This window comes from Stylophora pistillata, chromosome 1 (assembly GCF_964205215.1).
Source record: "Stylophora pistillata chromosome 1, jaStyPist1.2, whole genome shotgun sequence".
NCBI classification, from domain to species: Eukaryota; Metazoa; Cnidaria; class Anthozoa; order Scleractinia; family Pocilloporidae; genus Stylophora; species Stylophora pistillata.
Window position 1 is genome coordinate 15,246,219 of NC_142519.1, and position 27,822 is coordinate 15,274,040.

Here is a 27,822-nt window from a genome sequence, read left to right on the forward strand (position 1 = left end):
CAGAGTCTCGCCCTAAAACTCTAACATTTCCAATCAAAACGTATTAAAAGACAAGAAAAGCTTAACTTGAATTGATTCAAACTCCATATGAAACTTTCTGCCTTTCTATTCATATTTCGCGGGAAGTTTGCCAAAAAGGCCTCAACTTGATGCACTCGACCTAGTTTTCGTAATTCGCGTTCAAACATAATGAACATGGCCTACCAAACTGGTATGCAATACCTCCAAAAAGATGCGATGCAACTGGAAACAAGGGCGTAACGAAAAGTGTAAGCCTAGAATTTCGAAAAAATTAAACATGCAATTTGACAATAAACGTACTCGTTTCTACGCTTTATCCCGAACCCGAGTGGCCTTCTTATCGTGGTTCCCTCTTTGGTAAGCTCCCCTGCACCCTCCTTTACAGTAGAAAATAAAAACCTGTATTATTATTCGTTTTAAATATCGAAGGCTTTCAACCAAATACATTCAAGACTTAAATTCAGTTTGGGTCAAAAGAGGAAAGAAAACCAATGAGTTCTTCCTTGTCCCTCAGCTAGTTGTGAATAAATTCCCCTCCCCATCCCCTCCCTGGTGGACTCTCCTCCCCAACACATGCCCAGCCCATACCTCATGTGGTACAACATTGAAGAAACCGAAATTAATCATGTCAAAGAGGAAATGTTTCAGTTCAAACCGACCATTGATAACAGGTAATAATTCATTGATAAAGAAGTTCGAAGGTAATTACTAAAATCCATACAATGTTAGAAACTTACCCGGCTCTAAGTTTCTCTGCTGGTTTTAAGTTTTTTTCGTTGGTGTTGTTTCGAAATACTTGAAAAACTTGCTATAAAGCACTATACTCTCCGACATTGGTATTCTGGTCAAACGTTCAGAGGAAGATGTTTATTGTAGATTGAATCTGACTTTTTCGTTGATTCCAGTAGGGCTGAGGAGTACAGTTTAACTGTTTTAGGATATCCGGGGGCAACCATCAGGTTCAGTGGCGATCAAGAAGTACTAAAATTAGGTAGACTAAGCCAGAAATAAATTGACGCTCCAGATCTCCGTGGGATACTTGCAAATACTCCTTTAGATTACAACAAAATGAAAGGCATTAAAGGGGATGAACTGCTTCTGATAACGTCCGTGATTTCAAGCGAGAAATTTCAACTTGAAGGAGAGAAAAAGCAAGAGGTATGTATCAATATTTGATAAGAAAAAGGGACGCTAAAAAAAGGATTGTAACCTTTTCATTATATATTATTTTACTTCGAAAATGAAGTCAATCTATGTTCGAGCAAACCATGCATGGTATTGCAACAAATATTTTTCCGTATGATGCACGATCCTTCGCAGTAGATAGCGCTATTTATGCAATAGCGAAAATCAGACCTGAAAAAAATCAGGCCTGTACGGGATTCGAACCACTGACCTCTGCGATACCAGTGCAGCGCTCTATCAATTGAGCTAACAAACTCAATTTTCTTTCTTTTTTTTTTTTTTTTTTTTTTTTTTTTTTCAGGTCTGATTTTCGCTATTGCATAAATAGCGCTATCTACTGCGAAGGATCGTGCATCATACGTATCTAATACCGCAGTTCAAAATATATGAACTTCATATATTCATTGTATCAAATATTTTTCCCTTGACTCAATCTCAGACGGAAATTTGTCGCAGTGGAAATTCCCGCCCCAGCACCTCCGTCCCCGTTTGTAAATTTTCTAGATTGGACAAAGCAGGAAGCAGGCTAAAAGAAAAATACAAATGAATAAAGGCTGATAGTTTCGAAAGAAACTGTTTGGGGCTGCGTCGGTGGAAGTAACGAAATAATTTGGTTATATCAACAAAGTTGAAGTGGTAAATTGGCCACCGTAACGATTACAAAAGCTGACGTTTCGATTGTTAGCCCTTCGTCGGAGCGAAAGGGCGAAGGGCTAACGCTCGAAACGTCAGCTTTTGTAATCGTTACGGTGGCCAATTTACCACTTCAACTTTTTTGATATATCTAATAGAAAAATATTTCGTTACAAAGCAAATTTCTCTACTCCCAAATAAATACCGGAACCTCAGGATTTATTGGACCGAGTACAGACAGTAGTCGGTTCATCATGGTGACTGAGAGGTTTATGAGAGTTTTTATTCGATAGAGTTACTATTTAATTTTTAAGAATTGATCTCCTTTACCCTACATGCCAAATTACTGATTTACGGACGGAGTGATAACCTAACTCATCGAAAGAGACATTTTATTGCAGGTCGAGCTTATAGTCAATAGTGAAGAGCCGCCAAAAGTGAGTCCCTTCTTCAAACATTTTTTTGAACCTGAAAAGTGCATTCTCGGTACTGCAGCTCATTTTGTCCTCCAGGGGTGGCATCCAGATACTCCACGGCGCCGATTCTCTTCAAGCGTTGCCGTGTTATTTACCTGAAGGAAGAAAACAGAGTGGAAATCTGGAAAGGAGAATTTGTTGGTAAAACAGTTACCATTGACGTGTTTGGCGGCAATCCTGGGGAAAAGGACCCGGACTATGATAGCACCTATGTAGAAATATGCCCAGACGAGACTGACCATCCAGGTAGGTGTGTTTGATACGCAGACTTCTATAATTCTTACAAGTAGGTCAGGGACGTTCTGACGTACGAGTTCGACAACAAGAACGAGATTTGAGTTTAAGTCGTAGGGTAAGTATATATTCTCCGTGAAGTATCTTTGTACTCTGAGAGCTACAGACTTTGCTCAACTGTCATCGGACAAAATTCGGGTCTTACCAAAGTGAAATGTTGAACTGCTAACGTCTCTGTATCCTTTTCTTTGCCAAAGGTTTCGCTCTATGTCTTAAAGAATGTTTCATTTACCTGTAAAATATTAGGCAAGTTTGCGTGCCTCTCCGCCCCTGTTTCACTGTTTTACGGGAAGATTTCGAGCTATAAGTCGTACTCGTCTGAGAAACTTAAGGTCTTCGCTGTCATCCTTTTTTTTCTTATCGAGCGAAAAAACCTAACATAGCATGGTAGAGTATTATCAAATTTCAGGGACGCTATTTTTCCTCAAACAGATCCTCTTAGTGCAGAAGATTACGAGAAGCTTGACCCTATACTTTTCAAAGCGCTTCTACCAACAAAGGATAGAGAACAACGTAAGGTTCTAGTTCGGAAGTATCTGTGCTGGGTAAGTTAACTTTAGCACTAGATGTCATTACACCGAATAGCTTTGCGAATAGCCGTTAAATTAAAGAAGGATCCTTTGAAATGGATCGTCTGTCCTGTGTCTTACTGCCTTTCTGTCTGTAATCTGTCTACATTTTGCTTGTGATTCTATTTTTCTGCATTTCTGATGCCTTGAATTCTCTGTCTGCCAACCAGCCTGGCTCGCTGCTTGCGTCTATCTATCAATCTTTGGTAACTGCTCTTTGATTCCTCATCGATGCTTGCATTTCCATATCGACCACATATGTTGTAACCACATAATTGTTCGTTATCGAATAAGGTTGAATTCATGGTTTACTGGCAATCGCTCTGGAAAGTCGATTCGCTCTATATGGTTCGTGTATATATCAAGTCGATCAAGAGTTTCGAGTTACTATGTTATTTACACTTTTAGGTTGACTGTTAGTCTGATTTTTGTTAACATTGAGACTTTTTAGTCATTAGTTTGAAAAAGCGTTAACAAAAGGCCAAAGCAGATTTGTGGTTCCAGAGACAATAACTCCAGGTGACAGGGAGCTTTTCAGAATTGCCAATATTTCCTGTAAGGAGGAACCGAAAAGCCTTTTGGATCTGAGGGCTCTGACCACAGACGACACTCATGGATATGCTGTTGTCTTCAGGAACCTTCTGAGTAAGAAAACAATTTTAATTGAACCACAAGCATGAATGCAATCTCACCATGCCCGTTATTATGAGACTCCAAACATTTCTCCCATATTTACGGGACACTTCTACGCAGCAGACGCAGGCACCCGTATTAACTGCGCTCGTTCCTTGAAACGTTACTATCAATGTACAACATAGTGTACTAACTACATAATCACAAATGCAGGTTTCTTAAAAGTAATCAAGTATGCTTTTTTTTCCCACAGGTTTATCTGATGAAAAGTGGGAATGAATTGAGAAGGATGGCGCAAACCTTAGCCCATGACTAACTTGAAATTGAGCAATGTTGGTTTTGCATTAAATTGGAAGGTCCTTTAATGAGTTACTTCGCAAAATATTATTCAGTTAAGGATAACCTTTAAACAGATTAAGAAAGTAGCTTGGTAGTATAAACACGCCAGGTAATTATGAATAAACCGGAAAAGAACGAACATGGTTAAAGGTGGCGATGATTTAAGAGCCGGCCAGTTTCTTCAATGATTGGCAAACTATGATATAAACCTAACACTGAGTTTCAACAAACAAACAAACAAACAAACACTTTATTTACCGAGGGTAAAATACATTATTACTGGTTACCCGGTAGTTTACATCATGGCCCCCAAAAACTCGTACTAAATATAAAAATACCTAATAAAAAATTCATAATACTAAAAATTGTACTTAAAACGTCCTACTGATCTTAAAATGCTCTATCGAGGTATTTTCTTTAATAAAATTTTTCAATAACGTTATCTTAAAATTTGAGTGGGAAGTTATGTTTCTAAAAGAGTTACTTAGTTTATTCCATAGCCTATATGCACTTGAGTGGAAAGTTCTAAGCCCTGATTTTCTTTTACAAGATGGTGTTAGAACGTCATTGCAGATAGCAGATTTAGTACAATAACCATGTGTAGATCTGACATATTTGAAATATGAACTAAAATATTCAGGACAATGACCTTGGCTAACTTTATGTAGCATACAAAGTTTTCTAACGCTTACAATGTCATCAATAGGTAACCAGCTTAATTTATTAAAAAGTTCAACGGAACTATCGTTGATGGTGGCGTCCAAAATTAATCTCCCGCATCGTTTTTGTACTTGTAACAACCTTTAAAGGTTTTCAACCGAACAATTGCCCCAAACAGTACCCAAGAATTGGCTTAATGAGAACATTATATAACATTTTTCTATATTCAATAGCTAAATACACTTTTTCCCTCTTGAGGAGAAATATCCTAGAGTTCAACTTTTTATAAGATAATCAATGTGTCAGGAAAGATAGGGATCAATCACAACACCAAGAGTTTTTTCTCCAGCTGATTCCTCAAGTCTTACGTTGTCTAAGAAAAGCTCCAACGTAGTTATTTCACTGTGATAAAGTTTTTTCGCAGTACCAATAAGTAAGTACTTAGTTTTAAGTTGCATTTCATTAAGTTTAAGCCAGCTATTCGCTTTACTTAGACTCACATTTAGAGTTCAACTGAATGTTTTTTTCTCTTTACTTAATGATTACTCCAAATGTATTACCAAATGCCATCGGTTCAATCACTATTATCAGCTCTGAGTCCTGATTAGCTCCTTAGGATTTTTTCTCCTTCTCTGATTGGCTGCTGTGATAACTTTGGTTCGGGCTTTAGGACACTCCATTGAAATGAGCTCTATTAGAAATAAAAACCTTTCCACTACGCAGTTCCGTAAGTAAATAAGTTCTCCCCCTTCCAGGTGGATTCCTCTCCAAGATACTCATCCTATATATAAGCAGTTGAAGTTAAAACACCCACCCCTCCCACCTTTCCCCTTCGTTCCAGAGGATTTGCATGTGACTTCAGTTCGTCGAGTTTTTCTTTCCAGACACCTCATGCTCGAAAACTAAGCGAAAGGCTGGTAACTTCAAATTCAGTTTTTCGACGAAAAGGCTGATAAATTTACTAAAAGCGAACTAATCCTTATTCTGGAAAGATCTCTTGTGCGGATGGTTGTGTGAAGAACTTTTCAACCTCACAATGACTGAAATCTGGAGAAAAATACCGACCTAGATTGATCGTTTGATTTGAAAGAAAAGACAAAGATCATTGTTCCAGCGAATATAATTCATATCAATACCTGCGACTAGTTTTCGCAGGTGTCACAAGTTTATTGAACCTAGAACACTTCAGCGGCTTCTATGCAAAACACTACGCACCGGACTCCCACACCCTTGCAAGTGTTGTCTTGCTCGAGAAGTCGCAGTCGCTAAGCTTGAAAGTATTTTGAGTCCGTGTACGAATGAAGTTACCCGCTCGCACCGAAAAAGCGGAGTTGCCTCAATTAGTTGGGAGAAAATCGATTCTCTATCAAAAACCTCTCAAAAGAGATCCTTGAGCAGACGGAAAAGTTGATGAATTCCCCAACTTCAAATATGTTAGATCTTGAATAAAAAAAAAAACAAAACAAAACAAAACAAAACAAAGCCAAACAATGTCAGCATAACCAGAAAGAAAATAAGAAAAATGCCCTTCAAATACTACGATCGGGAGGCCTGTGATAGCAAACGTCATCGAAGAAACCGAAATTAATCATACTGCAAGATCAAAACAGCTTATCGAAAATACATACGCGAATCGGGAGCCCATTTAAGAATGAATCAATGCTTCATAACCTGAGTTGGTGTAATTGTTATCAAAACTACATTCAACACTGTTATTTTGTTCCAAACGGTAGGTCGTTTTTCCTCCTTTTTCCATTTTTTATTAAACATTGATTTTGCCATGCAACTAATTTTCTTATGTGAAATTCTTATAATTTCCATTTATTATATCATGCGCAAAATTTTCAACAACGAAGCTGATGTGTTAAAGTTCTTGGTTGATCTAGTAAAGTCATAGGTATAGTGCTTACAAAAAGTAGGGAAGTAGCGAGGAATTTAACGGCGCTAAATTTCTGGTAAGCGCGCTGTAATTGTCACCACAAGGACTCCATTTACGCTGACTCTTGGCAAAACTTTCCTTTCGTTCCTGAAATACCAAAGTAGTCTTTTTCCCTTCAGTGAAGCTGTTAATCTTTTATTGTATTTGTGTTTGTCTTCATTTTTTTGGAAGGGGTTTGATTAATTCAAACCCGTGCCCCCTAGACACCAGTGGTGCGCCACTGCCAACTGAGCTACGAAGCTATAGGATGAAAATGATAAAGTTGTGTTTTGATTTCCATTTAATTCAACGTGCCGTTCTTGGTATGTGCTTAAAGTAACTGGAGATTAAGATGTATTTGCATTTATTCAGATGGTAGATCATCAAAATGAGGAATGAGCAATACGGATGTTTTTTTCTTTGCCGGGATTATATTATCAGAGAACTTAAGCAAACCACGACGGCAACGACGACGTGGCAAAGGAAAAGAACTAATAAACAATAGCCAGCACGTACGTTTCAAAAATTTGTACATTTCCTTTATGTCCTCTGGAAAACAACAATGCAACGACTACTTGTCATAAATTTCCATTTGGAACTCAACACTGCTTATATACGTCATGCTGAAGTTGCCGGGTGTGGCGCCGTAAGGGACGGTAAACACATGCAGCCATTTTTGAAATTTTAATCAAAGGTAGAAATGAATTTTTTTCATCGATGTCTTCCTTGGCGTTGCCGCCCTGACTGCCCTATGGTCCCTGTTACGGAAGTATGAATATCAGCACCGGCGTTAAATTGCTGTGCATCTGGGATATTTCTGGAATGCCTCCGCTACACGTAAACATGTCTAAACTACATAAAACGATAAAAAGAGGCAACACATTTTGGTTTCGACGGATGTAATAAGACTCTGACTACATAAACATCATTTACTTCTAAAGCGCATGCGCTGCATTATTGACCACCAACATTAATTGGTACCTCATTGGTAATTATCTAAATTTGCTTTCGTAGAGTTAATATATCACATAAAACACACTATTCGCAAAAACGGAACAATAATGCTATGAAAACTATTACTAGCACTCTCAGTTTCAGATCGTCACGCAGTTATTGTGATGGTTTCTCCACTTTTATGTCATTTTAGAAAATTTGGCCTGTGACAGGTTTATGGACGTCGGCAAATCTGGCAGCCGATTCGTCACCTGGAAGTGGAATAGGAGATGACGATCTTTTGTTTTCTATACCTTCAAGTTGCAAACCTATTAATAATGTAATGACTCTGGCTTTTTAGAGATTCGGCTCCCTCAACAAGAAACAAAATTAATAAATTTCGCTCTTTTCTTTTTGAAGGATAACTCTGCACAGAAAACTTAACTAATATTCAGGTATATAGGACTTTGTCATTCACAAGACTAGTCTGTTTGTTCTTTATGCAGTAATATAATTATAATACTAGACAAGTAAGAAGAGAGCCGGTTCGTAGAAAGAGAAGTCGCAAGTGAGACATGATTTCATTTGATTTGTTTCCAGATGTTAGAAGAAGGACTTCGAAAGTTTGCTCAGGAGAACTTCAGCCGTAGATACTATCCCTTTCTTCATGGAGAATCTGAGAAAATACAACCTCTGGCGCTTGCTGTAAAAAGACCTCGGTCAATATGGAAACGACCACGAGGAACACATGAAATCATAGTCCTTGCAGAACTGGCGAAATTTGTTCAAGGTGACAAAGAAGCTACGATTTTCCGTGATTTCTTGAAATCTCAGGTCAAAGAGGAAATGTGTCAGTCCAAACCGACCATTGATATGGGTAACAGGTATTTACTTGATAAAGAAGTTTGAAGGTCATTACTCAAAAGTCAATTTTAATCCATACCATTTTGAGTGTCTCAATGGAGTTACCCGTTTGCCGTAAAGCAGCCCAAAAATTTATCGGCCGTTAGACGCAAAAACGCGAAGATTTAAACCGTTAGCCGTAAAATTCATTTCTCCATTGAGACATTTTGTGAGCCGAACACTTATTTTTCTCTTCGCTCCTCCGCTATAGCTACTTAGTCATCTGTTGGTGTTTTGTTCGAAATACTTGAAAAGCACACAAATAAAGCTAGACGTTCCCCAACATTCGCACGCTATAACCTCCAAAGGCAGATGTTGATTATTGATTGAATACTGAGGTATCTACTAGTTCACGATCTTGCTTTTTGTTTATCCCCTCAGTGCTAAGGAGTACAGCATGGGTTTCTCAGGATATCTGGAGGGAACCATTAAGATCAGCGGTGATCAAGGAGTTCTAAAACTTGGTAAACTCAGCCAGAAATACATTGACGATCCAGATCTCCGTGGAATACTTGCAAATACTCCTTTAGATTACAACAAAATGAAAGGCTTTAAGGGGGATGAGCTGTTTCTGATAACGTCCGTGATTTCAAGCGATCAGTTTCAACTTGAAGGAGAGAGAAAGCAAGAGGTATAGAGTCGAGAGTTATCAGTTTTGGAGAAATGTCCCCTTTCTTCACACCCCAAGCTACTGAATTTCCGACGGAGTGTTTAGAAAATTTGCCAACTCATGGAAAGATACATTTGTATTGATCTTATTTCAGACCGAGACCGAATTCAGTGGCGAAGTGCCGCCAAAAGTGAGTCCCTTCTTCAAACATTTTTTTCAACCTGGAAAAGTGCATGCTCGCTACTGCAGTTCGCGGTCTCTTCCAGAGGTGGCATCCCGAAACTCCACTGCGCCGATCCTCTTCAAGTGTTGCCATGTTAATTACCTAAAGGATGACAACAGACTGGAAATCCGGAGGGGAGAATATGTTGGTAAAACAGTTAACAGGGACGTGTTTGGCGGCAATCCTGCCGAAGAGGACCCGTATTATGATAGCACCTACGTAGAAACATATTCAGATGAGACTGACCTGCCTGGTAAGTTTGGTTGACACAAGGACCTCTGCCCTTTTCACAAGTAGTTCAGGGACCTTATGAGTATAAGGCGAGTTCGAAATCGAGAGCGACTTTTGAGTTTAAGTATTTAGCGAAATGCCATGGATAAGTGTATTAGAAAAGCATTTTTGTACTCGGACGAAAGTGAGCCCTCATTCAGCTCAACTGCTTTTTTTTTTTTTTCGCCAAAAGGCCTTTTTTTGCAAAAACGGCTTGATCTATGATGCTAAAGAATAATGCATTTTTTCGAAAAAAATAACTTAAGTTTGCGTGCCTTCACTGCTTCATTGGAAGATTCGGAACTATAATTCCTACTCAAATGAATAAAGGGGGTTATGACCAATTGTCATCATCAACTGATCTGATGATGTAAATTAACCACCGTTAAGAGTTTCAAAGCTGACGTTTCCAGGTATTCTTGAAATCGGACACTTAGTCGTCTTCCTGTTTCGCCAATATATATCTTTTTTGCAATAAGTGCAAGTTATGCAATAGATGACATTGGCGGAGGTGCACGTGAATGGATCAGTAATCTCATCGGATCGCTTCGGTTCCGATATTTTCTCAACGTTGTGAATGAAAGGACAAGTTTTGCATCGTGTGCGAACGCATTTGGAAGTTCCGGGTTGGTCATTAGTTTGAAGTGAACTTCTTACCAAAATGTTGCCTATTTTTTGGTCACGTTTCAATGAATAAGTGGAAATTTCCAAAAACTAGCGCCAGCCCTTGGATCGTTTTGAAGTAATTTTAAGTGTTTAGGAATAATAGATTTAACTACGGGGTTGTCAGGGTGAGATGTGAGAGTGAATGGAATGCGGTCGGAAATTTCCTCCGCCTCCTTCGCGACGTAGAAAGGAATGACAAGGACGCATCAAGACCAATCGCTAGATACTTTAATCTACCTAATGATTCTTTCAAATCGGCACTCTCGATCCTAAAGGCATCAACGAACGCTTTTCATTCTACTAACTTATTCTTGCTTTTCTCGTAACCATGTTCCCACCAATATCGTTCTGGCGAAGGGCTAACGCTCGAAACGTCAGCTTTGAAACCCTTTATGGTAGCCAGTTTACACTATCAGCTTAGTTACTAAAACCAAATTACCCATAAATCGTACTTGTCTGAGAAACTACAGGTCTCCGCTTTTTTCTGCCATATTTTTATTATTGAGCGAGATAATCCTAACAGAGCACAGAGTGTAACCGAATTTCAAGAATTGTTTTTTCTTCAACCAGATGCTGCCCTTATTCCAGACGATCTCAAGAAACTTGACCCTATTCTCACCAAAGTACTTCTACCAACAAAGAATAGAGGAGAGTGTAAGGCGCTTGTTCAGAAGTATCTGTCCTGGGTAAGTTGACATTAGACATTCAGTTCAATGTTCTGATCATGAATTGCCTTACGAATACCCATTACATTGAATGTCACTTCGATGAAATGGTTTTTCCTTATGTCGGTCTGTCTGTTTGCAATATGCTTATGATTCTTTTTTCCGCGTTTCTGATGCCCAGAATTCTCTGTCTGCAAACCAGCCTAGCTGGCTACTTTCGTCTGTCTGTTGATCTTTGGTAACTGCTCTTTGGTACCCGATCGATGCTGGCATCACCACATAGACTACGCTATGTTGTAGCTACATAGCAGTTTACCGAGTAGGTTTCATGGTTTTCTGGTGGTGGGTTGTAAAGACGATGCTCTAAATGAGCTTTTATACATTAAGTCGATGAAAAGTTTCGATTTATTATTTCAGTCACTCTCCTATGCTCATTATTGATCTGGGCCCAGTTGTTCAAAGAGCGGATAACACTATCCAACGGATAAATTGCTATCCAACGGATAAGCGTAATCAATCGGATAGATATTTACTTTGGGGATAGCGTTATACCTGTTCCCTTCTAACAAACGGAGCCTGATCTTTGCTAACATTTTGACTTTTTGGTCAATAGTTCGAAAAAGCTTTGACATCTAACAAAACGAGAATTCTGGTTGAGAGTCCAATAACACCAGCTGACTGTGAGTTTCTCAGAATTACTGCCTACCTTTCCTGCTCTGTGGGATCGAGTACGTTGGATCTCGAGGCCCTCACTAAAGATGACATTCATGGATATGCTGTCGTCTTCAGGAATCTTTCCGGTACGATAACAGTTGTATATGAATCATCAGCAATAATGCAAACTCATCGTGCCCTGTATTATACAGATGCTCAATCATGTCTCGAGCAATTTTTAAATTTTTAAATATTTTATTTTTTTAATTAATTTTTTAATTATTTTTAATAGTTTTTTAATTATAGACTAGTGTGCAGCACTTCTGCGAACAGTAGTTGTAAAACTTCTTGTATTTTCCTACGCGTTTCGTCTAACTGTCGTAGACTTCTTCAAGGAGTTTTACAAGTGTGAGTAAACGCCTGTATTTATAAGCCAAAGTTACAAGGGCCGATGACCGTAAAGGCTTGGCCGGACTTACGAACAGGATTAGGCGAAGTTGTGAAAAATTTGTGAAAAATTTAACATGCGTAAGGCAAGGTGAGAAAAAATTGCTCAATGGATAAGCGTAATCAATCGGATAGATATTTACTTTGGGGATAGTGTTATACCTGTACCCTTCTGACAAACGGGGCCTGATCTTTGCTAACATTTTGACTTTTTGGTCAATAGTTCGAAAAAGCGTTGACAACTAACCAAACGAGATTTCTGGTTGAGAGTCCAGTTTTAAAACCGTGGCCCCCAAAATAGTTTTCTCACCTTGCCTTACACGTGTGTAACTTTTCACAAATTTTTCACAACTTCGCCTGTTCCTGCTCGTAAGTCCGGCCAAGCCTTTACGGTCATCGGCCCTTGTAACTTTGGCTTATAAATACAGGCGTTTACTCTCACTTGTAAAACTCCCTGAAGAAGTCTACGACAGTTAGACGAAACGCGTAGGAAAATACAAGAAGTTTTACAACTACTTTTCGCGGAAGTGCTGCTCACTAGTCTATGATTAAAAGATTAAAGAATTAAAAAAAAGTTTTTCAAAAATGATCATGTACACAAACTTTTTCCACAGATTTATCTGACGAAGAGTGGGAAGCAATTGAGAAAGATGGCGCGAACCATCATGATTAAATTAAAATTGAGAAATGTTGCGTTCACATGGAATCACAAGCTTGTAAAAGGAGATATTTAACAATGTTTTAACTCATTAAGTCTAGAGGAGATCAACTTTAAATAGAATAAGAGAGTAGTTTGCTTATATAAACAGGCACCAGATATTTAAGAATAAACTAGAAAACAACGAGTATGGTTAAGAGCGGCGAGGATTTAAGACCAGAAACTTCAGGCTTGCCAATCGAACCATTGTGATAATTTTCGGTTTTGAGTTAAATGCTGAATAAGGTTAAATGAATTACTAATCATCAAGAGCTTTAGACGTTTTCACCTGCATATATTCAGTTTTATATCCACATTAAGTGAAATAAATAGCTTTGTGGATGGGTGAGTCGATGCAAATTATGGCTTCGATCTTCTAAGCTCGCTGTTTTCCTCGTGTTTCGCACCCTGAACAATTAATGTTCGAACACATTTTTGCACCAAATGAAAGGTATTTTCTATTCATTTTCGTGCCAAAAAGAGTGTATTGTTGACATATGTTCAAGCCAAATGGAGGTAACTTTGCATATAATCTCCTAGCAGCTATTCTGAAGTGCGCGGAACATCACGATTGTAAACAGTTCACCGTTGACAACTTTTCAGAGGGACTTTGTGAACAAAACAGTTTGTATTTTCCTTTGTATTACTGGCAAACGCACTCTAAACTCAAATCAACTTTTAAAGGAAGACATCGATAGGTTTGAACACCACTAAGGAGGAAATGTGGTAAGATATAATAAACGGATATTCTCCAAAGTTAACTAAGATAATTGCTCACGAGTAAAACGTATCTCATTTAGTCTGTAGAGTTAGGTCTAAAAGAATTGTATTTCACTCACAGGCTCTACAGGAAAATTTTGCAATGAAATTTGCAGGACATTATCTGGAAATCACTACATGACTAACAATAGTTGAGGAAAAACTTGTTTAGATTCAAATCTGAAAATCGTTCCCTTTAATCCCCTAAATTGTTAAAACACCCTAACTTTGCAACCCAGACACTCAGAATCATCTTACTATAAAAAGAAATTCAACCTTCGCACCTTGTAGAGGGGCAGGTGCTGTTCTTAGCCCCTTGAATAATCGATCTAAAAAGGGAGAAGCCAGCTAGCACACCACATCGACAACAAGATTTGTGTTCATTCCATAGGCATTGAAGCCTAAAGAACTTGAGAAGGCTCTAGATGCAGTTTAAAGTAGCATTTCTGAATAGCTGGTTCGGTTAAATAACCAATCGAAATAGTGATATGAAATAACCATAATGAAAGTAGCTCACACAATTTGCCATGAGTACGAGAGAAACCATGAAGAAAATATCCCTCATAGGTTTTAGTACTGGTAGACTATTTGGCTATTCCTTTTCGAATTGATTTAAATCTCACTGTGATGGAGAGACATGCGTGAAGTATTGACATTTTCGGAGTCCAATCTTTTCCTATGACAGATTCGGATGAGTGGCAAGGATCAAAGCTGGAGGGGAATGCACTTATCATGATTTCAGTGGGTGGTAGCGCCAAATGCTTCACAGATTGGCTTTTGTAATTTCATTACCTAGCCAGTGCAATCAGGAAAACAAAGTGGGGGTAACGGGGGATGTTGAGATCTTGTGCTAGTGGAGGACGAAGAAGAAATTTAAGCAGCAACTGAGCAAGACTTGGAAGTATGGCTGTGTGTGGGGTGGGGTAAGTGCTTGAGTGTGCTTAACCTTTCAACTGTTACGAACACGTTGCAAGTTTGCGCAAGCCGGAGGCGGGGAGGTGGAGAGGAAGGGGAAGGAGGCTAAAAGTTATGAACCAGCATCTTATTTTCGTGCTCTCAGTCAGTGATAGTGGCTCCAACATGAAGAGTGTTTCTGGAGGAAAAACTCGCCTTCGCATGATGAGAATTTTAATGAAATATTTGTTTGACGTCGAAGCGTGCACCTTTGAAGAAGCATTGAATGCAAAACTAATTATCAGGTGTAGATTTTTAACTGGAAAATGCAGCAACCTCTCTCGGAAAAAAAATATACTTTGTCAACATCTGTTTTCCTTCTAAAGCGACGAGAATTTCAAAACAAAAGGTTTTCCCTTATAATAATTCTCCAATATACACTATGAAATTTATCTTAATTTCGAACGGAAGAATCTTAATAATGACAGAAATAACCCTAAAGTCATAAAAGAAAAAATCTTAAAAGAAATAATCTGCTCGCGCATTTTCCAGATGCTTGAGAAAAATTTATTTAGGTAATAAAAACATCTGAGTAAAATACCGAAACATAGGATTTTGTTTCGAACCTTGGTGCACTCACTTCAGACGGGCGGGAATGTCATGGGGTATTAATAAAGATAAGCGCACATGTCATATCCAGCGTGAAAATGACGTCTTAGTCAACAAAAATACTATTTCGTTATTCCACCGTGAATAGCGTGATTCTAACTATGTAATCGGCCCAAACTAGAAACAGATGTAATTCATAGAAACTGAAAGAGAGTTATTTGCCCTAGTTTTTTTTTATTCTGTTTGCATTTATCTACGGTTGGCTGTTTCGCAAGGTAAAATCTGCATTGGACTGAGCTGATCTAACTTAACTTTAGTTCTCTGCCAGGGAAATTTCATAATTCCTGTGACCTTCGATTCTAAGGTATGATAAGCTATGTTTTACACTTTATTGTTGTTAACCCATCCATCTCCAACTACGTCTACAGTTGAAACTAAGGGAACACAAGCAGTGACCTGACAATATGAACTTATAAATTTGAGAAACAAGCGGAGACTCAGTAAAATAGTCTCCAAATTGTCAAAGATAACCCCGGTTCTTAAAATACACACATATTAGCACTTTTGATTTGCGATTTAATAGGAATTTGAGATGAAGTCTCACCGATTATCAGCCCTTCACTGTATCCTAAAGAAAGGTCCCTTGTTGTGATTACTCCGTGCGGCGATTTATCATAGCTCTTAGGATGTGTTGCTAAGAATCGACAGATGACCAAGGGTATGGCTCAACTCTGAGCTTAACTTTTTAAGCTACGGTTAAAAAAGATTCAAATTGACAACATAGTTCTGTAACTTAAGAAATGGCTTGGATCACCCTTGCGCTGTACCGGTGATCGTTCCTATGTTTTTACTCCTATTTATTGTTCAATATCAGGATTCTGCAGTTAGTTTTGCGGTGGTAAAAGTCATGACGCACGAATATCTAAAATAGAAGCAGACTGTTGCAAACGTTTCACAAAAAACTCATGCTCTTACCAAGATTCTAGATGTTTGCGCACCTGCATTCGATGGAAAGTTAAGTTGGTTGGCCATTAGATTCTTGACATGATAATTAATTGTACACCGACGCTGAGATGATGAAGCTCTGAGAATATTTCTAGACGAATCACCGGGTGATTATTACATGCGGAGAAAAACAACTGAAAAGGGAAGGGATGTTTCAGTTTTCAAAGGAAGTCTTTACGTCGATGAAAAGCCATTGTGCATTATCCTAAGAAACAAAATTGAAAGAAGAAAAATGCTTTCCTATGCAAATACTTTTCGCATATTTATTACTAAAAGTACGGATAATCAAGTCTCACATTATCCAGAAAGCATTAGCACACTAGTTTGGAGCACGTTTTAGATATGCTCGAGCTCTTTTTTCGAAGATTAAGGTAGCTCGTACCGGTTTTCGTCTTTTTGATGGTTTGTAACTTTCAAAGAATTCAACAGAAAGACTGACCAAGGCCAGTTAAACACTTTCACGGGGTTGAATTATATAATCATTGGTTATCCAAAAATAGATGTCATTTCGTCACCAGCAGTTTCCATGGCAACGCTTTCATAGGCTTATTCAGACGCATTTTTTAGCTTGTAGCTTAAATAATTCGAAAACTAACCCGGTGACCCCATGATTTTTTTCAGTGATTGGTTTTGGCACTTGAAAAGGAAAATGCACAAAGATTTTTAAAAAATTCTACGGAGTGGAATTTCAGAAAATCTAGAAAAAAGGCAATTTTTAAACATCGCAAATTTCCTTCCGTAAAATGTTCTATTTTTTTTTCTGATGATTCCTTTCGACGTTGTTATCATATTGGAACAATAAAAGAAGGGGTCACCGGACTTGTTTTCATGCGATAGCTTTCAGGAGTTTAGCAATTTCCGCGCGCGTTCTCGCGCATTTAAAAATCTGGATTCTATAAGATCGACATTTGCTCATGATCTGCTATAGCTACCGCTGACAATTGCGTGTGCTCGCACGCGCGCCTACGATCTGGTGTTTACAGACGTTTGCTGCTAATTAAGAAAATCATTAAACAGCTGTCAAAGATAGCCTCCCGGGCCCATCTTAAAAATCCTACACACGACCTCTGGCTATATCATATTATTTTCCTTTAAGTTTCAAAGTCTTCTTCCACTTCAGGTAGATTATCCTTCACTTGAGTTCTTTTTTCGTCGTCGCAAGATTTCATATCGGTTAAATATTTCTTTTAAACGTGAAGTGAAGCAACCTTTACTCCTCCAAAAATCGTCTTCTTTATCTTAGTTTCTATCTCCTGCATTCATAGTAGCCGCTCAACACATCAAATACAAGCTCTTATGTAAACTTCTCACAAAAGTAAAAAAAATTCCACGCGCCGCCATCTTTGTTTTGAATTTTCATCTTTTGATCTCGCGCTTCTTTCGCACGTTTCTCTCGCGCGCGTCACGCAAGAGTGACCTGTTCCCCGCGCGAGGAAACTGGTACGAGCCACTTTAAGGCTAGAAGTGAGTTATTGCAAATGTCTTGTGTTTGTTTCGGTTACAGTGAAGGCGCAAATTGCAGTTATTGAACCCAATATCTCGTGATAGTTTATTCACGTTTTTTAAAGTCTGCTTGAACACCGATTCTTCTAACAAAACATAGCTTTATTTATTTCATTTCCATCCTCTCAATCGAAACATTCAGATGTTAGAAAGTGCTCTGTCGAGCGTGGAAGCGCCCGTCAACACGTTTATTCTTGAAGGTATTTTTTGCCTTCGATCGCTCTCGAGAAATGGAAATAAAAGTTAGCTGGTTGCTTCTGCTTGGAAATAGCAGAGTTCTTGAGGCGAAAGAGTCTTAAATCCCATTTTTTTCAGAGAGAGTTTTCCTCACTGATTGAAAAAACGCTGCTTTGTTGTGTTGTATTTATTTTGTCACACCGTTAAAGTTGTTCAGAGCTGTTTGCTGTAGTTTAGTCTGCTACCTAATGCAAACGACTTCGCCCATAGGGATTGCTTCCAGACCTATAGAAAATTCTTTCAGTCCATAATCATCTGTATAATGAAATGCTGCTTTGTGTAAAGAAGGCTAACACTTTGTGAAATTGTTGCCAATTTTTTTTCCAGATGATAGCAGACGCTCTACGTAAGTTTTCTAAGCAAACTTTTAGCGAAAAAACGTTTCCAGTGCTTCACGGCGAAACGGCGAAAATACAGCCTGGGACACTAGCTGTAAAAAAACATCGGTCAGTATGGAAGCGACCCTATGCAAAACTTGAAATGGTAATCCTTGCAGAACTAGGAAAATATGTCAAACGTGCAGAAGAAATGAACGCCTTTGGCGAATCTTTCGAATCTAAGGTAAAAGAAGAGGTATTTGTATTGAAACAAGAAATCGACAAGGACAAGGTTGTCATGGCGGCCAGGTATGAATCTCGGTTCAAATTAAAGTGCACCTATCTCTTAATTCTCTTCTTAGCCGTATGGAAAGTTCTTCTGTTTCTGATCACACTGATGAAAAATCGGCGTCGTAACTTCCAAATCGCCAACTTCAACTTAAACGTAATACTCTGGGAAAGAACAGACACCAGAGTCCTCAAACTCGATCGATTAATTGGAATCCATGTGGTCTCCTGCCATTTTTTGGATGATTTGAAATGAAATCGGTGTCTGAGGTTCAAGATAAGCAGCTTTAGGTTCAGAAATGTCAGATGAAACGTAGCTGATCGCACGATCGTCTCGAATGCTGAGAAATTGGATTCCCCCGCCGACGTCATATGCACACTAGGTCCCAGATGCACCGTAACTGTAAACCTTCATAGATCCGCGAGGATGTAATGGATAAGTCTATTCGCTTTTTCAATCTTCACTAAATTAAGAATTCTTTTGGAAAATAAATTTAGAAAATGAGGGGTTAGGGGCACTTTAATGAACTGAACGGTCATTTCTATCATCAATTCCTTTAACAGTGTAATATGAAAGAAAAACATTATTTGGGCTGCATGTATTAATGCCTGATTAAAGTCGACTTAAAGTGAAAAAGAAAAAAAGAACTACAATGTATCTAATGAAAATAAGAAAAAACTCTCAAAACCGTCTCCGTTTCCTTCAGCAGTTGGTGCTCCTGTCTTCAAAATGAGTCTAAATCCTGTTTTTGCATTCTTTTTGTTTTCTCTTTATCCAGAGCTGAAGAGTTCCATGAAGGTGTCGAGGGATGCTTGGAGGGAACCATTGAGTTAGGCGATGGACAGGGAGATCTGAAACTTGGAAAACTTCGCCAGCGCTATATTGAAGATGTAGACCTCCGCAAAATACTGGGAGAGACTAACCTCGACCCTAGCAAGATGAAGAATTTTGACAAACATGTATTGCTTCTCATAACCTCCGTGATTTACAGCGAGAAATTTGAACTGAAAGGGAGAAGATTGGTGAAGGTATTAACTTAAACGCATGTCGTATTTGAAATTTCATCCTATCAAGACTTATGACGGGTTCTGTAGAAGCATATGCCAAATAAACACACTTTCAATTGATTAAAGTGCAAGATTAGACCCTAAAAAGGCTCATTCATTGCTGAAGTAAACAAATCACAGGGATGATCCAGTGGAGACAGCGATCGCCTTCCACCATTGTGAACATTAATTTCAGGACCAGGCTTCGCATGCAGGTGTAGATCTAGTTTTTTTACAGAATATGTTCGTTACGAGGGTCTCCACGTTCCGAATTGTAGTCGTTCGTCTTTTTTAAGTTTTGTTTTCCTTAAAGTACCGACAAATGAATTGCTGCACCTTAAACATACGTGTAAAGGCATCTATTGATTGTCATAAAGCAGAATTCATCGTTAATAAACACCTTTCAGTAGAGTTAGGCATCATTTGCCATAATTGAGTATCTTTCTCAAATCTTTAGAATCGATTTCAATTTGTCTTGAATCAACTTGTATGGAACTGATTTCGTTTTGTAGTGAGACGATCTAACTTTTTCACTTCTTTCAGTCGATTAGAAGTCGATTAAGTTCTGCCAATAGAATCAATATTTGTCTTGTAACAAGTGAGCAAAACGTCATCGAATCAACCTGGGACGCTAGTGAACTGTTGAGCGAAATCTCTCAAACTCATAGTCAACCTGGATTACGTGGATATATTTATCAAATCATGAATTTATTTCTCTTGTTTCATCCATTCATTTACTCTTTAACTTCATCTCATCAGGTATTTGTTTATATATTCTCAGGCTGTAAGTTGACTAGTATGGTGCCTCTTTGTTGGTTACAGATTTTTCAATTAACATCGATAACTTATGGTAATTGTGATTCTACTCGCTTTATATTAGACTGAACGTCAAGTTGAACTGGCTGAAATTGAACATCTGTGTCCACTTATAAAGTTTTTTTTGCCTCAAAATCAACTAACGCAATTAGACGAGACCTATCGTCCTCCAGAGCTGGCGACCAGGACCTCAGAAGCACCTTTTCTCTTCAAGTGCTGTCACGTCGAATTAGACAAAGAAACTAATCGACTGGAGATCCGCGAAGGAGAATTTATCAAAAAAATTGTAGTCAAGGACGAGTTAAAAGAAGATTACAATCAGGTGGACTCTGATGAAGAGGAAGATAAGGGTGACCATTCATTCGTGAATCTCTATGGGCAAACGGACGAGGCTGATTTGATTGGTTAGAACCACAGTTTCTTCAAGACTTTTAAAACAAGTTGAAAAAAGGGACTTATTCAGAATTCTAACCTCATGCTTCTCGTTCTTTAAGTCAATATCTCCAATAATGCAGCTCTTGTGTCTGAATTAAAAAGTAACCAGCTTCAGATCCATAAAACTCTTTTCCTTTCCCTCTTTTTTTCCCTTTGATAAAAATATTTTCCTCCAGAATTCTATGCGGTAAAAGCGACGCTCTTACTATTATCATTTTTTTTAAAATTTTATTCCCTCTACGCAGATTATTTCACAAAAGAAGACTTCCAGAATTTGGACAAAATACTCCAGGATGTCCTTTTACCCTGCAAGAGTAGAAACAGCGTAAGGCACTCGTCGAAAAGTATCTCTCCTGGGTAAGATATGCATGTCGAAATAAAACATACGTGTTAGTTGGTTAGTCTTGTCCATCCTGTTCATTGAAATAATTTTTTTTATGTTTGCTTGAATCCTAGTGTGGTTTCATCTGTTTCTCTCTATTTCCCCTTGGTTGCATTAATTTAATAATGCTTCTGATTTAATAATGCTTCTAATTTAATAATGCTTCGGTGCTTCTGAGGTCCTGGTCGAATTCCGTTCCTTTTTCTCAGTTTCTAAGACTTCGTCGTTTATGTTGTGATAACTCTTATTTCCACCACAAATCAGAGTCAATGTGCCAGTTTTTCGATAAACGTGGTTACCCTGTTTCTGTCGTTCAAACGGGTTACCACCACGCCCAACTTATTGATCGACATTCAGCACTACAAACGTCGCATAAGGAAGATTCCGACCGCATTCCATTCACTCTCACATTTCACCTTCACAACCACTCAGTTAAATCCATCATTCTTAAAAACTTTCAATTACTTCAAAACGATCCAGAGACAAGCACTATCTTTTCGCAGCCTCCGCTCATTTCATTCAAACGCGACAAAAACATAGGCAATTTTTTGGTCAGAAGTTCTTTCCAGACTAATGACCAACCAGGCACTTTTAAATGCGCTCGTGCACGATGCAAAACATGTCCTTTCATTCACAACACTGATAAAATATCGGGATCTAAACGATCCATTCGGATCACCGATCACTTCACGTGCACCTCCACCAATGTAATCTATTGCATAACTTGCACTTATTGCAAAAAGATATACATCGGCAAAACAGGCAGAAGAATAGGTGACCGATTGCGAGAACACCTTCGAGACGTGGAAAGGAATGACAAGGACACATCGAAACTAGTCGCTAGACATTTTAATTTACCTAATCATTCTAAGCAACATATGGCAATCTGCGGTCTTTCCTTACACTTAGGTAGCACGGAGAGCCGTAAAACTCTTGAACAAAAGCTCATCTTTCAAACCGGCAGTCTAAATCCCACAGGGATCAACGAACGCTTTTCCGTTTCACTAATTTATTCGTGTTTTTCTCGTTGCCATGTTCCAACCAATAACGTAGCTCCATTTTCTGCTTTAAAAGCACTCACAACCCACAATTCCTCTATTCGCTCCGACGAAGAGCTAACGCTCGAAACGTCAGCTTTTGTAATCGTTACGGTGGCCAATTTACCATTTCAACTTTGTTGATATATCCAAATTATTAATTTAATAAAGTTGAAGATCTTGTTATGTCAAGTTTATTAACACCATATACACCCCCACTCGTGGTTCATTTTCGCTGTAGCTGAGTTGTACTATGTTGAATAGACTTAAAAGGAAATCAGCAAATAGCAATAGATACGCATCTATAGTGTATTTCCTCTTAATTATAAATCAGTCTTTTCTAACGTCTACATTTTGTCTCTTTTGACAGTTTGAAACAGCATTGACAACAGAGGAGAAAATAATCCAGATCAAGGAGCCAATCACCTCAGATGACTCTGTTTTCCTCTCAGGTGTTGTCTCCCTACCATATAGTGAGGGATCAACCATACTGGACCTGACAGTTCTCGAAAAGAAACAAGTCCATGGATATGGGATTATCTTTAAAGTTCTGCACGGTAAAAACGCATCCCTACTTTTCTAGGCTTGTACCTGCTAATAAACCTCATATATATTATTGTCTAAGTTTTTAACGGCTCTCTCTTCAACCGTTTTTATGTATTTCAAAATTTCGCCCCCATGACTGGCTAATCAGTCATTTCTCCTTATAATGTAACCAGAATACCTAACAGAAAGATAAGAAAATGAAATATTATATTAAAAATTTTGACCACACATTTGTTGAACTAAATGAAATTAAAGAAAAAAGCAGCAGATTATAGCCAAGAGAGTTAATAATGTGATTTCCAGTCCTAGATAAAGTCACTGGTTGCTTGAGAATAGGTCATATTGGACCAAATATGATCGAGCCGCCGGAGACGGAAATTTCCCTAAAAGTCACACTGCAAATAAACTTTCCTTACCTTGTTTAATGACTCATGAATCTTAGAGATGCAACATTATATGCTTTATGCGGCCATAGGAAAAGGAGGCCAGTTCAAAATATCCTCTGCCATCACATGGTTCGCCCAGCCTGAAAAAGTAGTTAATTCTTCTTTTAACTACTGGAAAAGTTTCCTTGAACAGATTGCCTCTTAACCGTTTTTTTTTTCATTGCAGTCGATTGTAATCATTTTTGTTCCCGGAAAATGCGAAATCCCATTGTTCCCCTTGCCTGAAAAAGTAATTAATCCTCTTTAAGCAACCGCAAATTTTTTCTTTCAAAAATTTAATTATTTGTTTGTTTTTGTCTTTCCGATTCCAGTTGAAAATATACATTACTTTGCTAAATAAAATACCATGGAAATAATCTGACTCTGATCAACATTGACTAATAATTTCACTAAACTTTTTCAACAGATCTACCTAACGAACAGTGGAAAGAAATTGAAGAACAGCACAAGTCGAATACGAAGAAATAAACTGTTTTTTGACATGACAGCGTGTAAAAAAAAAAAAAAAAAAAAAGGAAAAAAAAAGAACTCCAAGTAAACTCTTGCAATCATCCTCTTTAACATAACCGTGGTTATTCGGTCTAATTTTAGGGAAATACTCCTTACACTACTTGCTATCGTTGATAAACTCAAAATATTTACCAGAGGAAATAAATTTTGTTCCAAACAAAGTCTGTAGTACGACGTTATAGATCTCGATCAACCCAAGAGTGAGATGGGGCTTATTATGACTTGGAGCTAAAAACAATAATGCGATTTGCAAAAATTGTTCTCCGAGTCGCTAAAATCAAGATAGCTACCTAATGTTCTCTTGTCCAATTGTTATAAGCTGGTTATGAAAAATGAGATTAAATTCCCTAGTGCAAGAGAATTGACATTTTTTTACAGTCTAACCTCTATTAAGCGGCCACCCTCGGGACTTTGAAAAGTGGACGCTTGATAGGGGTTGGCCGCTTAATAGAGGTACAATTTAAATTGGATAGGAATGGCATAAAACATGATTTTATTGACTCTATATAGCAAAATGCTTTTAAAAAGTAAACATATATGAAGATAAATCCAAAATTCTTTGTAACAAAACATCAAGTACATTTCCAGCCCATGCATAGTTCTAGCTCTAAAACAGAGGGCACGTAGGGCCTCTGGCCCTATAGCTTACAAACTTTCTCAAGAGGCCAACAAAGAAAGAAAGAGCTGTTGCGAAGGGCAAACAAGTAAACACAGGGGCCGGCTATGGTTTAGAAATTCCATGCGAGTACTGCTTCACAGGGGACGAGTTTTCAATTCAATGGTTAAAATCAAAACTTGAGAAGCATGGATTTTTGTAGATTTCCAGTACAGTAGTGATAAAGTTTTCCTGTACAGATTTTGGTTGTAACAAAACATTGGTTCAGCTCTATCTATTGTTAGCTGTTGTTATGTTTGTATAGAGCCGGATGTGAAAAGTTTGCACGTGCATGTGGCTTGTGACTTGTTATGGTGGAGGTTAAATTGCAGTTCTTGTTTTCTTGTTGTTATCAGTTATCGCCTTATATCATCTGTCCCCATTTCGCTTGGAAAGATAATTTGCTGGCCGCTTAATGGAGGTAAAAAACCATGCAAATAGTACACTTGCGACGGCAAAAAGGTGGCCACGTCCGCTTATTAGAGGTGGCCATTGAAAAGAGGTATCAAATACAGCAGTTAACTGACAAATAAGGCGGGACTTTAGGAAGTGGCCGCACAATGGAGGGTGGCAGCTTAATAGGTGGCCGCTTAATAGAGGTCGGACTGTAGTTGCAAACCGCGGTAGTCTCCGGTGCAAATATGTTTACTCGAGTAATTTGTGTATGTTGAAACTAATAAAGAAGTACTCTATTGTTTCATCTCATCTTTTTGAACAAGCAGTTCACCATGGCATGTCCTAAAAACGAGACAATAGACAATAGACGATATACCATAGATTATTGACGCGAGACGCGAGACGGGAGACGATAGACGACAGACGTCAAAACTGTCACACAATCGCGTAACGTCACATAAATCTTTCATTCACGCGGCGTTATGTCACCAAATTCAAACTGTGATGCAATCTCGTAAATGCATGTCACGCATATCTTTCTTTTTTTAGAACTGTCGCCATTCCCTGTGGGTGACCGCTTAAGGTTACTCTCAACAAAATAGAGTGCCTTGTGGAAAATCCTACGCACGCTTCCTTGTTCCTGAGAAATTCTATGTTAAAGTTGGACAATATAAAATATTTCGGTTGTTGTCACGCTTAGGGACGTCATGAGATAAATACTTCGAATTTCGAAAAAGCCTCACACTCTTTAGTGCGTTAAAATCTGACGAACATTCACGCCAATTTTCATCAAAATCAAAATATTCTACATACCCTATTAACCGTTGAAGTAGAGGTAACTCGCGTAAAAACAAACCTGGAGCCTTCAGTCTCCAATGAAATTCATAGTTTTCGCAACTCAAGCGCGTGTCTATGTAAGGAACCTCTTGGCAAGTCTCGTGACAGAGAACTCCTTTGCAATTCGCGAGAAAATTATTTCGCGAAACGGGAAAATCTAATTTACGATGGATTAAACAAAATCCAGAGAAAAAGTGAGCAATTGGCAAAAAAGGCAAGGGAAAAAGAAAAACTTAACTTCACATTCTTCGGCTCGGGCTCTCACGGGACAATTGTGAATTTAGTAAGCTATAAACGTGAAAGAAAGACTTATGTTACATGAACGCGACTGCGTGACAATTTTGAGTTCCGTCAAAGAATCCATCGCCGATCCACACTTAGAGCTTTAAGACTTGACATTATGATCAGAAATTGCAAAGAGTTCATTATTTAACCGATAGTTCGCACTGCTTTTCCTGTTTCAGTATGCATGAAGCTTTGCTTCATGAAGCTTTGATGAACGTAGTACAACTTTACGTATACGATTTTGCACTTTAAGGTGGCTCGTACCGGTTTTCATATTTTTGATGGTTTGTAACTTTGAAAGAATGCAACAGAAAGACTGAGCAAGGCCAGTTGAACACTTTTACGGGGTTGAATTACAAAATCATTGGTTATCCAAAAATAAGTGTCATTTCGTCACTAGCAGTTTCCATGGCAACGCTTTCATAGGCTTATTAAGTCGCATTTTTTAGCTTGTGGCTTAAATAATTCGAAAACTAACCCGGTGACCCCCTGATTTTTTTCAGTGATTGCTTTTGGCACTTGAAAAAGAAAATGCACAAAGATTTTTAAAAAATTCTACGGAGCGGAGTTTCAGAAAATCTACAAAAAGGACTTTTTTCACATCACAAATTTCCTTCCGTAGAATTTTCTAGTTTTTTTTCTGATGATTCCTTTCGACGTTATTATCATATTGGAACAATAAAAAGAAGGGGTCACCGGACTTGTTTTCATCCAATAGCTTTCGTGAGTTTAGCAATTTCCACGCGCGTTTAAAAATTTGGATTCTATAAGGTCGACATTTGCTCATGATCTGTTTTAGCTACCGCTGACAATTGCGTGTACTCGCGCGAGCACCTACGATCTGATGTTTACAGACGTTTACTGCTAAGAAAATCATTAAACAGTCGTCAAAAACAGCCTCCCGAGCTCATCTTAAAAATCCTACACATGACTGGCTATATCATATTATTTTCCTTTAAGTTTCAAAGTCTTCTTCCACTTCAGGTAGATTATCCTTCATTTGAGTTCTTCTTTTTTCGCTGTCGCAAGATTTCATATCGGTTGAATATTTCTTTTAAATGTGAAGTGAAGCAACCTTTACTTCTCCGAAAATCGTCTTCGTTATCTTAGTTTCTATCTCCTGCATTCATAGTGGCCGCTCAACACATCAGATACAAGCTCTTAGGTAAACTTCTCTCAAAAATAGAAAAAATTCCACGTGCCGCCATCTTAGTTTTGAATTTTCATCTTTTGATCTCGCGCTTCTTTCGCACGTTTCTCTCGCGCGCGTCACGCAAGAGTGACCTGTTCCTCGCGCGAGGAAACTGGAACGAGCCACCTTAAAAGGATATTTTCCGCTCCTTTTGAGAACAAGTTTATTTCGGTTGTTTGAATTCTTGACACCGCTCTACTCCTTCTTCGCCTTACGTTACATTGAAATCTCGAAAAGATTGTTACGTGGTTTGTTTTAATAAAGCACATTGTAAAGAAAATTGTAAAGCAGATTGTAGAACAGGTTTGTATCGTTCTGTACGAGCGAGCCTCGAGTCTTCATCGAAACAGGAGCCAAAAAATGTGACGATCTTGGCCACTTGATGTGTGCGTTGTGTGTTGAAGGGCTCCAAAGAAAACGCACAACAATAAATCGATGATTCACGTACTTACCAACACGAACTGAAGAAAGCTCAGCCACTTTCCAATATGGCTTCCTTGGTCTGTCTGGTGAACGTGGTGGCGTGTGCAAAAAACCCGATCGAGGTCCTCCTAGTTGCGAAATCTTTGGCTTCTCAATCCATTTGACGATTTTAAGAAGCTGCGGAATTATGACTTGATGTTATTTCATTTATTGCACCATACAAACGTTATTTCATTCTTTGCACTTGCTAATAGCAACACAGAAGTTTATCTGCACGGCGAAGCGGGGAGGGGTGGTTAGGGACAGTTCAAATCACTTCCGGTTCGGTTCACTTCCGTCTACGGAATACAACCTCCGTCTGCGGTCTACAACTTCCGTCAACATCTGCTTCACCACAATACACTGTG

The 27,822-nt window shown here is 38.5% G+C and overlaps 2 protein-coding genes, 1 long non-coding RNA gene and 1 pseudogene across 6 annotated transcripts; 3 read left to right on the plus strand and 1 right to left on the minus strand.

Annotated features, from left to right (window-relative positions):
- The first annotated feature begins 594 nt into the window (after positions 1–594).
- Positions 595–4,123, plus strand: LOC148741371 (uncharacterized; annotated as a pseudogene).
- A 2,125-nt stretch (positions 4,124–6,248) lies between these two features.
- LOC148741372 (uncharacterized) lies at positions 6,249–13,145 on the plus strand. Of its 3 annotated transcripts, none has more exons than XM_088739889.1 (7): positions 6,249–6,539; positions 8,262–8,545; positions 8,946–9,195; positions 9,329–9,650; positions 10,904–11,019; positions 11,612–11,798; positions 12,714–13,145. In XM_088739889.1, exons 2-7 carry the CDS (start codon positions 8,262–8,264, stop codon positions 12,770–12,772), a joined length of 1,218 nt encoding a protein of 405 aa, XP_088596015.1. In that variant the 5' UTR covers positions 6,249–6,539; the 3' UTR covers positions 12,773–13,145. The 3 variants fall into 3 exon arrangements, with proteins under 3 accessions (XP_088596015.1, XP_088596009.1, XP_088596017.1); XM_088739883.1 differs by lacking the exon at positions 6,249–6,539 and adding an exon at positions 7,109–7,240; XM_088739891.1 differs by lacking the exon at positions 6,249–6,539 and adding an exon at positions 7,915–8,116.
- Positions 13,146–15,280: 2,135 nt separating this feature from the next.
- LOC148741373 (uncharacterized) lies at positions 15,281–23,788 on the plus strand. 2 transcript variants are annotated; one of them, XM_088740069.1, is made up of 6 exons: positions 15,285–15,422; positions 18,131–18,429; positions 19,188–19,437; positions 20,336–20,675; positions 20,952–21,063; positions 22,496–22,659. In XM_088740069.1, exons 2-6 carry the CDS (start codon positions 18,131–18,133, stop codon positions 22,509–22,511), a joined length of 1,017 nt encoding a protein of 338 aa, XP_088596195.1. In that variant the 5' UTR covers positions 15,285–15,422; the 3' UTR covers positions 22,512–22,659. The 2 variants fall into 2 exon arrangements, with proteins under 2 accessions (XP_088596199.1, XP_088596195.1); XM_088740073.1 differs by lacking the exons at positions 20,336–20,675; positions 20,952–21,063 and adding an exon at positions 23,524–23,788 and having other exon boundaries at positions 15,281–15,422; positions 22,496–22,682.
- On the minus strand, positions 22,689–27,677 carry LOC148741374 (uncharacterized). The gene is made up of 3 exons (XR_015993629.1): positions 27,445–27,677; positions 23,088–23,197; positions 22,689–22,849 (listed from the first exon to the last, which is right to left on the minus strand). It is a non-coding gene; the product is annotated as an uncharacterized LOC148741374 (long non-coding RNA).
- Between the last annotated feature and the right edge of the window lie 145 nt (positions 27,678–27,822).